The sequence below is a fragment of the Xiphophorus couchianus genome, chromosome 23 (assembly GCF_001444195.1).
Source record: "Xiphophorus couchianus chromosome 23, X_couchianus-1.0, whole genome shotgun sequence".
NCBI lineage: Eukaryota > Metazoa > Chordata > Actinopteri > Cyprinodontiformes > Poeciliidae > Xiphophorus > Xiphophorus couchianus.
This window is the reverse complement of record NC_040250.1, coordinates 7,880,394-7,894,056: the sequence shown is the minus strand read 5'-3', so window position 1 is coordinate 7,894,056 and position 13,663 is coordinate 7,880,394. Positions and strand designations below refer to the sequence as shown.

The following is a 13,663-nucleotide window of genomic DNA, read 5'->3' as shown; positions in this document are numbered from 1 at the left end:
ATATATTTAGAATTTTATGTTGACATTGGTGACTGTGTACAGAATAGACCTTTGTGTTTTTGCTTATTACGATGAAAACCAAGAGAAACCTTTTCCCATGTCCCCTATGGGGCTCCATAAAATTGTAATTTAAGGTGTTCCCCCCCAAAAAAAATGTCATAGCTGTTTGTGTATTTCTTGACCTACTGTTTACACTTACTTATAAAAACACCTTGGAAATAAACATAGAAATAAATAAACGGCTTGCTAAAGTAATTAGGATTACCCAGAAATAAAAAACAAGAACTTTCCCAGCGTATTTGGTTATACTGTGTAACATGAATCCTGCTGGAAGTAGCCGTCAGGAAATTGGTGCGCTGCAGTCATAAAGGGATCGAGACGATCAGTAAAGATACTCAGGTATGCTGTGACATTTATTGATGCTCTGCTGGTTCCAACGGGTCCAATAAAAGAATCCCAGCCCCATTACACCACTAGCAGCAGCAGCAAACCGAATCTCTGATACAATGCAGTATGACAGCTCACCTTTAACCTTAGCAAGGCAATTTCATCCAGCTAATTGCCTTCTGTTTTTTCTGTTTTTCTAACCCTAAGCATAAAAGATGGCTCAGGGTGGAAATCTCTGTGGATTAAAAGTTTCTGAAATAGTCAGACGAGATCATTCGGCACAAACAAAGTCACCTAAATCATCTTCTTTCTTCAGTTTGAACTTCAGCCAATCATCTTCAGCATGGCTAGATGCTGCCATTTCATTGGCTGATTCATATTTATGTTAAAAGTTGATCCAGCCTAATAATTAGCATTTTTATTCCAGGTTAAGTAAAACAGTAATCCTATCTAGATACATTTTTCTGTTCATCATTTGCTAACATTCTGACCTATTTCCAGTTGTGGGTAGAGTACTCAAAAAATACTCAAAAGTACTCAAAAGTAGCGATACTTAAACATATTTTTACTCAAGTAAAAGTAAAAAGTAGCCACTCAAGTAAAAAAGTATTTGGTAAAAAGCTACTCAAGTACTGAGTAACTGATCAAACTATCAATCATTTAATATTTAAAAAGTACAACATCAGACAGACCATAATATGAAAGTGAAAGCAACAGAGAAATGTGGCTCTTGAACTAGGTGAGGGAAATCTTTTCTTGTATATCGTGAAGTAATTATTAGGTTTAAATTCCAACATTAAGTTAAAACTCACAATTTAAGATTAATGAACTTAAAAAACAATGTTTAAACAACTTAAATCAACTTCATGATTTTTAATTTCTGAGTTAAAACCAAAAGAATTTTCTTGTTGACTTAAATTGCATTTTTTAAGTTAAACCACCTCCAAATGATTTACAGTGCAGTTGAATCTTAAAAATACCAAAGATAACAGAATTAAAACAGAAGCAAATATGATCCCAAAGACATATTAACCACAAATTGTTCTTTAAAACACAACCTTCAGCTGATATTTATCTCAAAAAGATTTTCTTTTCCTCTACTCAATGTTCTCAGCTAGGCCTGACTCTTAATTTAATGCAAAATCAACAAAAGTCCAAAGAAAAGCTTTAAAATGACTCAAAAAAGTCTGAATGTATGGACTTGAAGTGGAAGAAATTTGATAGTATTGTACAATGTATTTCCAGTAGCAGCAGAATGAAGTCACCTTTCTATTTGGTGTCAGTTCTATTCTAATTGAAATATTAAAAGCTTAATTGCTGCACCAGATTGATCACTGTTTATTATGGTTTGTCTGGCACTAGTGGAAGTCCTTGTCCAAATTTGTTTTGCTAATATTTGCCCTTCACAGATAATTTAGTCATTTGTCTTCCTTATGCCCGGCTAAATTGCCTGTAGAGCAAATAGATCGTACAACACAGCAAAGTTGGCAGTAGCATCTCCCAGGCGCAACAACGGTCCTCTCTATTAGTCTAAAACAATTTAAATCAAGCTCTAGATTTTATTTTTGAATTTCCTGGTCTGATAGATGTTCACTGAAATCAGGTTCTTAGTTTTTAAGAGCATTGTCTATTTAATCTTTATCTTTTTCTCCTTCTATCTTTGTCTGCCTACTCACTTCCCAGTGAGTGGATTTACCTCCCATTGTTTGAGGAGGCTGACATGGATTCATGTGCCAAATCCAATACTTTTCACATAAACTGGGATTAGACAGGCTAAATCTCATTTGGTGGGAAACCTACCAAATATTTAAGTTTTTTTTTTAAAAACCATGTCAAGCTTAATTCTGTCAACCCAGTCTCCATGGTTATTGACGCAACATTTAACGCTTTCTCTCTGCAGCTCTCCACCACACGACCCTGCAGCCTGCCGTACTTTTCACATAGCAAATCATTTTATAATCTGTCTTCATTTTCTACCTGCTGCTTTCAGGAGCTGGAGAAAAATCCCAAACAAATAAAAGCCCAGCTAATTTTACATTCAGCAGTTGGCTAATAGAGAAGAAGCAAGTAGCCTGTGTGCGTGTTTGTTTTCCAATTGTGGAGGCTTGTGATAGGGAGTGCGGAGCAGCAGGAGTGTCTTTGATTTAACTTCGTGCGTGTCTTTGTGTGTGTCCTCAGGGCTCCATTGAGGAGCGGCTGAAGCAGCTCCAGGATGCACACAGAGACTTTGGCCCTGGATCGCAACACTTCCTCTCCAGTAAGGGTCCTCCTCTGCTATTTGAAGTTGGTGCCTTGTGTTGCAACAATCTGTGGCGTGCTGTGCCAAGGCACCACCTCAAAGAAAGTGGATGCATGTATGTGTGTGGAGAGGAGTGAGGGGGTTAATACAATTAGAAGCTGTCAGTGTGTGTGTGCATTTGGGTTAGAGGTGGAGCTGGAGAGCTTGGTTCCTCTGGCGCACGTGGGCCTAATTTGATCAGAGAGCCACATTTATAAATTCTGTCTCTTCTTCTACCTGCTGTTCTGCAGAGGATGAGGAGAGGCAGCAGGTTGTCTAAAAGTGAGATCTGATTTAAATTGAGAATGAAATGTGAAAGCTTGGTTTTGTGTGAGTGTGTTTCTTCGGGTTCTCAAGTTGAGACCCATAAAATTGAACATAAAATGGTGCAAATTGAAATCATAAATGGAAACACGGGCATAAAAAAAAAAAAGTTCATTTAAAAAAAGTTTTTGCGAGGAGGTTTTTCAGACACATTGAAACACTTTTTCGCATCATACGAGTCACGTGATCAACAGCCGGTTGTTCCTACTGGTCGAAACGACAAAGAAAACGACAGGAAGTGGTGGTAGGAGGAGGAAGATGGTTTGATTTTGTTTTAGTTTTTCTTAGACATTGTGCAGCTAGATCCACCAGAACTCACAGCATCACACAGTTCATTCAAACTTGTTGAATCAGCGTCTAAAATTCTCTAAAACGCTGCACAAGTAGTTACTCCAAAGTATGTAGAGTTTGTCGCTCCAAAGTATGTAGAGTTTGTCGCTCCAACGCCTGAATAAGACGCAGACATCTCCTATGATGTCTGATAATGATAGAGCGCCATGGCTGAATACATATATATGTATATATATTTCATTTAACTATTTACATCTATTGCTGTCATTATTTTTAATGCCTTATTGCGTAAGCAAGCTTATTTACCTTGATTTTCATTAAATTTCTTATTTAATGGAAACTTCTGCGTTTTGTTGTGTTTTTTTTAGTTGAATATAGACAAAGATTTGTGCATATTTGTAATGGAAATGTGGCTAGTAGCATGTTAGAAGTAACAAATGAAGGCATGTAAACCAGCCTGTACTAACATTACTTTAGTCTATATATAGAAGACAAGATGTAATGCATCAAAATGCACCACCATAACCCACCACTCAGTTCTGCCTGATGAGTGGAGGAGCAACATGAGGCAGCATGTGAACGAGGCAAAGAAGTTATCCAGAAGGTTAAAAAGGTTTCCAATAAACAGGAAGTTAGCGATGAAGGATGCTGATGTGGCGCCGTCCCGGTGGATTCACAAATCATCTTTTTATGTCTCTAACTGACAGAAAGGTCAAATTTGACTTCTGTCGTTGGCTTGGACAATGGTTTGGTTTCAAGCAGCTACTATTCTGCAACTTTGAGATGAATCCCTCCTCCAGAACACATAAATCAGGTGAATGGCTCGTTAGCAGGCCTCTGCAGGGCTGAGTGGCTGCAGATGAGGGAAATCAGCTCTTTGATTCAGGTGAGTTGGAGCAGGAAACATCTAAAAGTTTCAGGATAGAAACGCTCAAGGACTGGATTGATCTCTGAGTTAAAGTCTTGATTTTTTTAATGTTTCAATATTTTACTGATTGAATTGATTGAATCAGTAAAATATTATCAGTAGATTAAATCTGTAACTCAGGAGAAATATTAAGTATTGACTCAGTTATCTATGTTCTCTTCCTGTCCTTGTGTCTGCAATTAATCAATCGGATGATAAATTAAAATGAGTTTGATCATTTCCATTCTGATGAGTAATACTTTTTGTTTACAGAGACATTATAATTCATTTTATTTATTGTTGTGGTCGTATGCAGGTTTTTATTTCAGTTGTATTCATTGTTTTTGGTTGTCGGGTTTTATTTTGGATATTTAAGATATCATCCAGTTATGATATGGTGTGCAGTGTCCTTTAGAAAATTAAAGTTTATTGATCTTTGAGAGGGCGAACTTGCATTATAATGCCATTATTAATATATTAATTGAAAATGGTCTCAAAACAACAATATAATCGGTTATTGCAATAGTTACTGGGTCAGTCTATCATCCATCAACATTTGTTATTGTGGAAGGCAATGCATAAATATTAAAATCATAAAATCAGGAATGCTAGGCTGTCTTTGCAGCAGCAGGAATAATTTTTCCTGATCTGTTGTAAGTAAAAACTATTAGTTTGTTTTATAAATTTTAATTTTGAACCTTTATGTTAATACTATGCTAATCGTATTTTACCTTTCAAACAAGCTCAAGTCTCGTTTCTGCTGGATTATTTGGAAATGTTTTGCTGTTCGCTAAAGCAATAACTTCTCTGATGAACACATTTTCTCTTCTTTTATAAAGAATTAGTTTTTCTTTGAACTAATTAATTATTGAAGATTATTCAAATTATATCTGAATAAAAATATTGACTGTTTTTACAAGTCATTCTGTAAAGTTGGTTACTCTGTCAAGGTGAGGTCAGTGTTGAAAACTTGACTGTGCAAAGAAAATGTCTGCCGCTTTAATGTATGGAGGCACTGCTGAAAACTTCTGGTTTACATAAAATTACAACAATACAAAGAGTTTGTTTTATTGTTTTATTTATGTGAAAGACCAACATGCTGTCTTTCACAAAATACATCATGAAAGACATGATGTCTTTCACAAGTGTTAGGAAAATGATACAAGTTCTTATAAATAAAGTCAGAAAAAAAGCATTTTTCACATTGCATTTATGTTCAGTTCCCTCTGTAAAAGCACCACTTACTGGATTTACAGCTGCTAGTCTTTAGGAGAGAATAAAATGTCTCAGTCACCAGATTAGATGCAGAGTTTCTCAGTAATGTCCAGGTTTAACTTGGCCACACTAACATACCGTATTTTCCAGACTAAAAGACTCACTTAGAAAGTCTTTAATTATTTTAAAGTAACCCGGAGCACCTTATATATTGTTCTGGAGTAAAACAACCCCACTAGTGAATTAGTACAGATTATTTCTGGTTGTGCTTACTGACCTCGAAACGATTTTGTGTCAAAATGTTTTAGTTGCACTACGCCTGCTGAAGTCAGCAGAGTGACACGTCCTGTGCTTTGACTGACTGTTTTGTTTTGCTTAATCCTCCTTATAATCCAGTGAGTTTATACATTTAAAAAGATCAAAAACAGATTATATCGTGCAGAAGGTACGGTAGATATACTTTGATCTAAACCGTTTCATGGCACATTTTTATGTTTGTTAAGAGTTGTTGTTCTGTTAGGATTCTTTTGCAGCCTACAGCAGATTTTCTGTCCGGGTTTACACTGTATTCCTGTTAATCCATTTTCCAAAGCAGTAACCAGCTTGATGCTGCCACCACCATGTGTCACAGTGGAGATTCAAGTTTTCACATGTAGTTTGTGGGAAACTGCAAGCAAGATTGTGACTTTCCTTCAACAGCAGCTTTCTTGTGACAAAACTTTCATAAAGGTCAGAATTATGAACTGTGTAATTAATAATTATCCTGTTGAAAGATAATCGTACTACGATGTATTAGGGCCAGACTAAGAAAATAAAACAATGTAATCACAGCAATTAAGTTACAATATTTTGAAAATAAAATAAAAGTCGAACTCTATTTGTTCAATTCATTATATGTACTAGACATACAAAGAATCAAATTATGTTTCTCACCATCTGAAAAACTAATAACTTAAACATCAGATAATATTAAGAACAAACAAACTTGCAAGAATATTATGTCTTTATTCTTGTAATATAGTGACTTTATTTTAAAAGTTGACTACTATGATATTTTTACACCTTTATTATCGTAATATTATGACTATTCTTGTAAGTTTCTTAGTACGGCCCTAGTTCTCCATCATATACTCCAAACTGAGCTGAAAAAGTGTAAAAAAAAACAACTCTGTTTTTATTTGAGTTTATCCGAACCAGAGCATCTGCTAGGATCAAGAGCTGAACGGGAAATGAACTTCAAATGTGTCAGTTTTTACATAAATGACTGATAATCTTAGAGCTGCCTGGTTTTATTTCTTTATTCACTTGCAAATAAATGTGTCCCTCACAGAGCTCTGTTATCAAAAACACCAAAACACTTTTTATAAAGAAATAATCTGCCAGTAGCTTTACACCAATATCAACAAATTATTGACTTTTAACCAATATCTTGCTTAAAAGTTATCTGTGAGTTTGTTTTAAATTATTTCAGGTGTACTATGTTATTTTCACTGGAAACTAGACCAAAAATACTTGGTAATATTTTGTTACTTTGCCATTAATAGTAACACTTTATATGAAGGGGTGTGCATAAGACTGACATGACAAAACACCCGTTATAAACAAGAAGGAGCCTTCATGAATGTCTTCACTAATGACGCAAAGTTGCCCTAAAAGTTGCTTTAAAAATCTATTGAATGTGTAAATTTTGCATTATTTTCTAAATAAATACACTTTTAATGTAAAATTCTATTAAAAGTTTATTAAATGTGTCAGTTTTGCATTGCTTGGTAAATAAAGACACTTTTAATGCAAAGTTGCACTAAACGTTATCTTTATTTACCGAATGACACTTTATGACAACAGCGGTAAACATTCATGAAGACTCCTTCATGCTTATGACAGGTGTTATGTCAGCCACATCGTTCAGATAAAGTGTTGCCCAGGTAATTAACTTGTACCTGTCCTTAATGCTCTTCCTTTATCTATTCAGACCTTTATAGAAATACATTACATCTAGTTTTGCATTCTTAAGTTTAAACCCCCCCAAAAAGCAGTTTGATAATCCACATTTTGATTTTCCTAATCTAAATGTTGGCTTTGTACGAGTAAATGAGGAAATTCTGCAGGGATCCTCTTTCACTGACTCCCTGGCTGTGATCTATGACTCGACACTAAACAAGCCGGCTCTCTGTGAGAACCTCGTCACACAATGAACTCGTTTCTCTGGCTTCACTGCGCCTGTTTTACAGGGCAGCAGCTCCGTTAGCAAAGGTCTGAATGGACACTGTGTCTGGACACGATGTCAGGCGCACTGAGCACAGTTCATGCATGACGAGACCACTCTCAAATTGATTTTTACCCCCCTCTTTCTCTCTGTGTTTGCACAGGTTCGGTCCAGGTACCATGGGAGCGTGCCATCTCCCCAAACAAAGTGCCCTATTACATTAAGTAAGTGACTGTTTGTGTTATCCAGGTGAATGCACTTTTTCATGCCAGGTTAAATGACTCGATCAGATGATATTTTTAGTGCCAGATTCAGTGAAAGAACAAACTGAAATTGGTGTAATGAAGTTTCTAATATTATGCAATTGATTTCCTCACATATGTGTAGAAATTAGATTTTTTTTATGTTGATTAATTCTTCAGCCTCCTTGGTGTTTTTGTGGAGATCAATTGACAATTTATTACAGTTCTGTTCACACACACAAGCCCCAGTTAGTTTTATAATCTGATAAAGTCCAGGCAGAGCTGGGTACTAACTAGTTACATTTACTCAGTTACAGTTACTTGAGTAACCTTTTTGAAAAATATACATTTTCAGGAGCATTTTTACTACAATGTACTTTTTACTTTTACTTGAGTAATTTTATTATGAAGTAATTAAGTTAAATTTCTGGATTCTCCACTGAATGAAAAACAAACACATCTTAACCAGACATTCACCATAAACAGTCTCACCTGCAGTTTTTGTTAAAGTTTCACAGGTTTTTTTATTGAAAGAAACTGATTTGGAAAAATTTTCTTTTGCCTGATTTTACTATTTTTTTTGTTATTTATATAAAGTATTGTCATTTTGGTCCTTAAAATACAAAAATTTCCTCTTTGTATTTTGGTCCATCTGATGATAATTTTTAAATATTAAATTATTTGATCAGTTACTCAGTATTTCATTAGACTTTTTACCGAACACTTTTTTCTCTTACTTGAGCTACTTTTTACTTTTAATTGACTAAAAATATGTTGACGTGTTTCTACTCTTACTTGAGTAAAATTTCTGGATTTTCTAGTCACAGAATGAAAATCAAACATGTTTTAATCAAAAATTCACCAGACACAGACCTGCAGTTTTAGTTAAAGTTTCATACATTTTATGGAAAGAAACTGAATTGGAAAAATGTTCTTTTGCTAGATTTTATTTTGTGTTGCTTATACACATTATTGTCATTTTCTCCTTAAAACACTAAACTTTCCACTTAATTTTAGATTTTTGTCTGATTATGTAATTTTTTTATATTAAATGGTTTGATCAGTGACTCTGTACTTGAGTAGACTTTTACCAAATACGTTTTTCTCTTTATGAGTAATTTCTTGGATGGCTGCTTTTTACTTTTACTTCATTAAATATATATTAAAGTGGTGATACTCTTTCTTGAGTACAAATTTGTGTACTCTGTCCAGCTCTGATTTAAGCAAAGATTAAAACAAATCAGCATGTATTTGTGTAATTCTATAATAATCACACAGCAATTGAACCAGCAATGAAAAATCAAAATGCAACAGCAACTCAGTTTAACTTAAATTTACCACCAGAAATTTCAACAGTCGTCAGATTGATTAGCTCTCTGCCAATTAATTGTTTGGCTGTGGAAATAATCAAACCCTGATTTTGATGTCGTCTTATTGGGGAACCACAGGGAAACATTGTAGAAGAACGACAACCTGTCAGTAAGATGTGACCTGCAGCAGAACCACCTGCTGTGAGCGGGTTGGAGGGCAGTAAGCACTAACAGACACGCACAGAGGCGCTGCCTGCGGTGGACTTTCCATAGGGAAGGAAGGAAGTTAATCAAGCAATAATATCCTGTTTAAATATAAATTGAAACAGTTTTCCTGTCAAAATGAATCAGGTTTTCCCTGATTATCTGTACAGAGGCTCTGGAAATATGACAGATTCAATACATAAAACAAAAATATGTTGAAGCAAAAGTTCTTGTCTTTCTCTTGGTGTTTCTGTAGATCTTATTCAAGTTTATCCAGTACTAGCAAATCAGAAGAAAAAACTTTACCATCTGCAGGTGTTTTTTGCTGTGACGAAAAGCCGTTGTCCAGTCAATGTAAAAGATTTTCTGCATCTCGTTAGTTAGGATTTCCACTAGTTTTGCGCACATTTAGAAATCTCCCAAGTTGTTTTCAAGGCTTTCATTTTCAAGTTAAACCACCTCCAAATGTTTTATAGTGTGGAGCAAACTTCCAAAAATCACTGAGTTCCTTTAAATCTAGACTAAAAACCTTTTTAAAGTTGCTTTTGTACCATAATAAATAAAACACTAGCCAACATTTTGAAATGTAAATGACAACACTTGGACATTTTAATGTTTCAGATGTTGATTTTTTTTGTGTTTTTATCATGCCTTGTTGCTGAAATGTGCTATGCAAATCAAATTAGATTTTGATTTGAAAAAGGAGATGCAGAAGAGACCTGGGATAAATATTTTTTCACATAACTGCATCTTTATTGAACTTTTAGTAGCACACATATTTGCAGAAATTTTCAAAGATCTCACCGTAGTTTATTGGTGAGTAGAAAAATAATGCTTGTGATTTGAGCAGAAACTATTGTGAGCTCTGTTTGGCTAAGCACAAGTTTATTTATCAGCTCACCTGATCGATAGAAAGACTTTTTTTAAATAAATGAATTGTGTCGTAAATGCGTAACAGGTACATTTAGGCATGTCTTTGAACAGAATGCTCCATTTGCAACTGAACAAACATTTATGCGCTTTGTTCCTCTGTAGACTTGCAGTATTTATCTTGTTAATCATCTGCAGCACAACCTTGTGGGTCTTTGTTTAGCCTGCCAGTCAGTGCTTTATGGACTGTATTCCTATTCCGGTGGGGATGGGAGATGTATAGCATCTGAGTAGCTCTCTACTCGGCAGTAATCAATGAGCGCTTGTGCAGGTAGAATGATGATTCCAGCCCTGAGAGGCCCATGTTTTCTGGCAGACTTCCTGCTGTGGGGTTTCTCATTTATTCTGTTGCTCTTGTCCTTTTATTGAATCCATTTTATGGATGATACATTTCCTGGATGTTCCCTTCAGAGGAAACTGCAGCCTAGAGTTTTGTTTTTTCATAAAAAGATAGATATGAGTTGGATCATGTTGTATTTATGAGAGCAGCAAAGCAGTCATGTGTTGTAACTCTAACGTCTGAACATGAATCCCTTCATTATGTTTGACTCGTGTCTGGACTTTTCAGGCCTAAAATTTCTTGCCATTTTATGCGAAAAGTATTCACAAGTTAAATTTCCATTAACCATAAAACTGTGCAAATTGAAAATAGGAAAATACATTTGCTTAAAGCTGCAGTATGTAACTTTTATAGAAAAAGTATAGATGTTTTTTACATATTTGTTGAAGCTGTCACTGTCACGATAGTATGGTATGCTCCTACCTTCTCCCAGTGCTCCCAGTGTTAACTAGAAACAACCAATCAGAGTACGGAGGCGGGTCTTAGCGCTGCCAGTCACTATGGCGTGTGGCGCTGCTCTGTTCCCTTCCCTCCGCCACACCTCTTTGCTCTCTGGTGCCGCTACAGCTTTTTCCTGTCAACTGGTCCTATTGTAAATGCTAAGGCGGATTAATGGTTTTTCTGTAACGGTAAGTTGTTTCTCCACCAATTAGCGCATTTAACAGCGAGTAAATGACATTGATTGACAGCATTAAGACCCGCCTCCTGGCTCTGATTGGCTGTTGTTGGTCGGGAGCTGTGTATTTCTTCAGACGACAATAATAGCTCATGAAGGAGGTGGAGGGGACAAATCTTTTCACAGATTATTAATTTCATATTATACTTAATCTTAACAAATATGTAAAAACATATGCTTTATAAAAGCTAATACTGCACCATTAGAGGAAAAACTTACGTTTTTTGCGAAAACGTTTTTGCACTAGAACAAAATGGTTTTTATTTTATTTTAGCTGGATCAAAATAAATATACAGCTCTTGAAAAATTAAGAAAGATGAAAAAAGATGAAGTCTTTCTGACTTCATCTTTTTCGACATATTTTATGCAAATTATACTTTATTTGCATAAAATAAAATTCCTCATTTTATGCAAATAAATACAACATTTTTGATTGAAATTTCAGTGACATGTTGTCAGTAGTTCATAGGATAAAAGATCAATGTTCATTTTACTAAATCATATACCTATGAAAAGTTAAATCTGTGAAACTGATCATTTTTAGTGATCTCTTCATTTTTTCCAGAGCTATATTTTGCAAAACTGCAATGGAAACTCCACCTGGAGTTTCCATTGCTCAGCCTTTTTTGCTTCGCATGAGTCACATGATCAAAAGCCGGATGTTACTACTGGTGAAAACAGCAAAGAAGGAAACAAGAAGTAGGAAGAGGATTATGGTTTGTTTTGGGGGTTTTTTTTAGATAATGTGCAGCTGGCTTCACCAGAGCTTACAGCATCGCACAGTTCATAAAAAGTTTTGTAATTCGAATGTGTTGAATCCATAACTCTTTGTAAAATCACCAAAACGCCGCAAATGTAGACGGTCTCAAGTATAGGGAGTTTGTTGCTCCACTGCTTGATGGTTGATGTTGAATGTTAGCAGCTGAAATATGATTATATCTCATGTAACTGTTTACAAACGTGACCTCCATGATTTTTAATGACTTATTGCATTAACAAGCTCATTCACGTGTGACTTTAATTTTCGTTCTTATTTAAAGGAAACACCACTTGTTGGTGCTTTTTCGACATTAGCAGAATATAGACAAAGATTTGAGCACATTTGTAGTGGAAACGTAGCTACTATGTTCTGTTTTTCAGATTTCCCCCCATCTCTCTTTTTCACGCCTTTTTATTCTCACTCCTTTTGTCAGTCCCGCTTTGATCAGTGAGGTCGAAAAGAAAATGTAGTTCCATTTGTCCTTGCTACATGAATCTATTTGCCTTTGTTATTTTCTCTTTCAGCCATCAGGCCCAGACAACATGCTGGGACCATCCAAAGATGACAGAGCTGTACCAGGCGCTGGGTGAGTGAAGAGACGAGCCGTCCTCATGCTCGTTCGTCCGTGACCTCGGTCGCCCCCAAGTTTGGGTTTGGACTGTTAAGGCTTTATCTCCCAGCTCATTAAGCGACCCGCATCTCAATCACCTCGGGGGCTACATTTCTACTGTCATTAACCTATGAGGCCCAATTTGCCAGCGCTGTGATTGCTTCCCGCTTAGCCTCTAATTAATTGTGATTAAACGACATGATGCGCCTCACGGTTAATCTCGTCTGACACGGGGAGTTTGCGGGAATAGATACGCACACCGTCGCAGCTGGACCTGCATGTGTACCAAAAAATGCAAGTGTGGATAATGTTTCTAATACAATAAAGTGCTAATGACTTCTGCAGTGTGGTGATAAACAGATTCGAGATGCCTTATTCCTCGGTTGCAGGGCGGAATGGATTAGTTCTCCCTCTCATCTCTTTAATCTCTTTATATCTCTTTTTCCTTCCACCAGCGGAGCTGAACAACATCAAGTTCTCTGCATACAGAACAGCTATGAAGCTTCGACGGGTTCAGAAGGCTCTGAGATGTATGTTTGGTATTTTGCTGGTGTATTCTCTGCCTGTCTGATTGCTTATGTGATATTTTGTTATCCTGCACCAGCAGTAATACACTGTGACGTGCTCTCTGTGATACACCGATTAGCTGTGGCACATTTGTTTAGTCAGCGATCAAAAGCATCATGGCTCCCTCCACTCTGCCTGGAAACAGTTGAAAATAACCTGAGTGAAGTTGCCAAATGAAGCGCCGGCGATCCAGCCAAATTTGCAGTACCGTAATTCCGCCACACTTTGCACTGTCTGAAAAATTTCAACGATTTCTGAAAGGGGAGTAGTTTTTTCTTTCCAGCCAATATGGGGTTATTACAGTAATTTCACCCCCGCCGCAGCTGGGAGTAAAATTAATCTGATGAAACACTCTACGGTAATCGTAAAAAAAACTTACTTTATTCTGAAAGTTCCAGTTGTTATGGTTAAATAGG

At 36.1% G+C, this 13,663-nt stretch overlaps 1 protein-coding gene across 4 annotated transcripts in view; it reads left to right on the top strand.

Moving 5' to 3' along the window:
• Positions 1-13,663, top strand: part of drp2 (dystrophin related protein 2) — a 270,780-nt gene that overhangs the window by 212,083 nt on the left and 45,034 nt on the right. For all 4 annotated transcript variants that reach the window (XM_028008994.1, XM_028008992.1, XM_028008995.1 and 1 more), the window contains 4 exons: positions 2,566-2,644; positions 7,772-7,832; positions 12,595-12,656; positions 13,136-13,210. In XM_028008994.1, the coding sequence (XP_027864795.1) occupies positions 2,566-2,644; positions 7,772-7,832; positions 12,595-12,656; positions 13,136-13,210 (277 nt within the window). The remainder of the gene's footprint in view (positions 1-2,565; positions 2,645-7,771; positions 7,833-12,594; positions 12,657-13,135; positions 13,211-13,663) is intronic.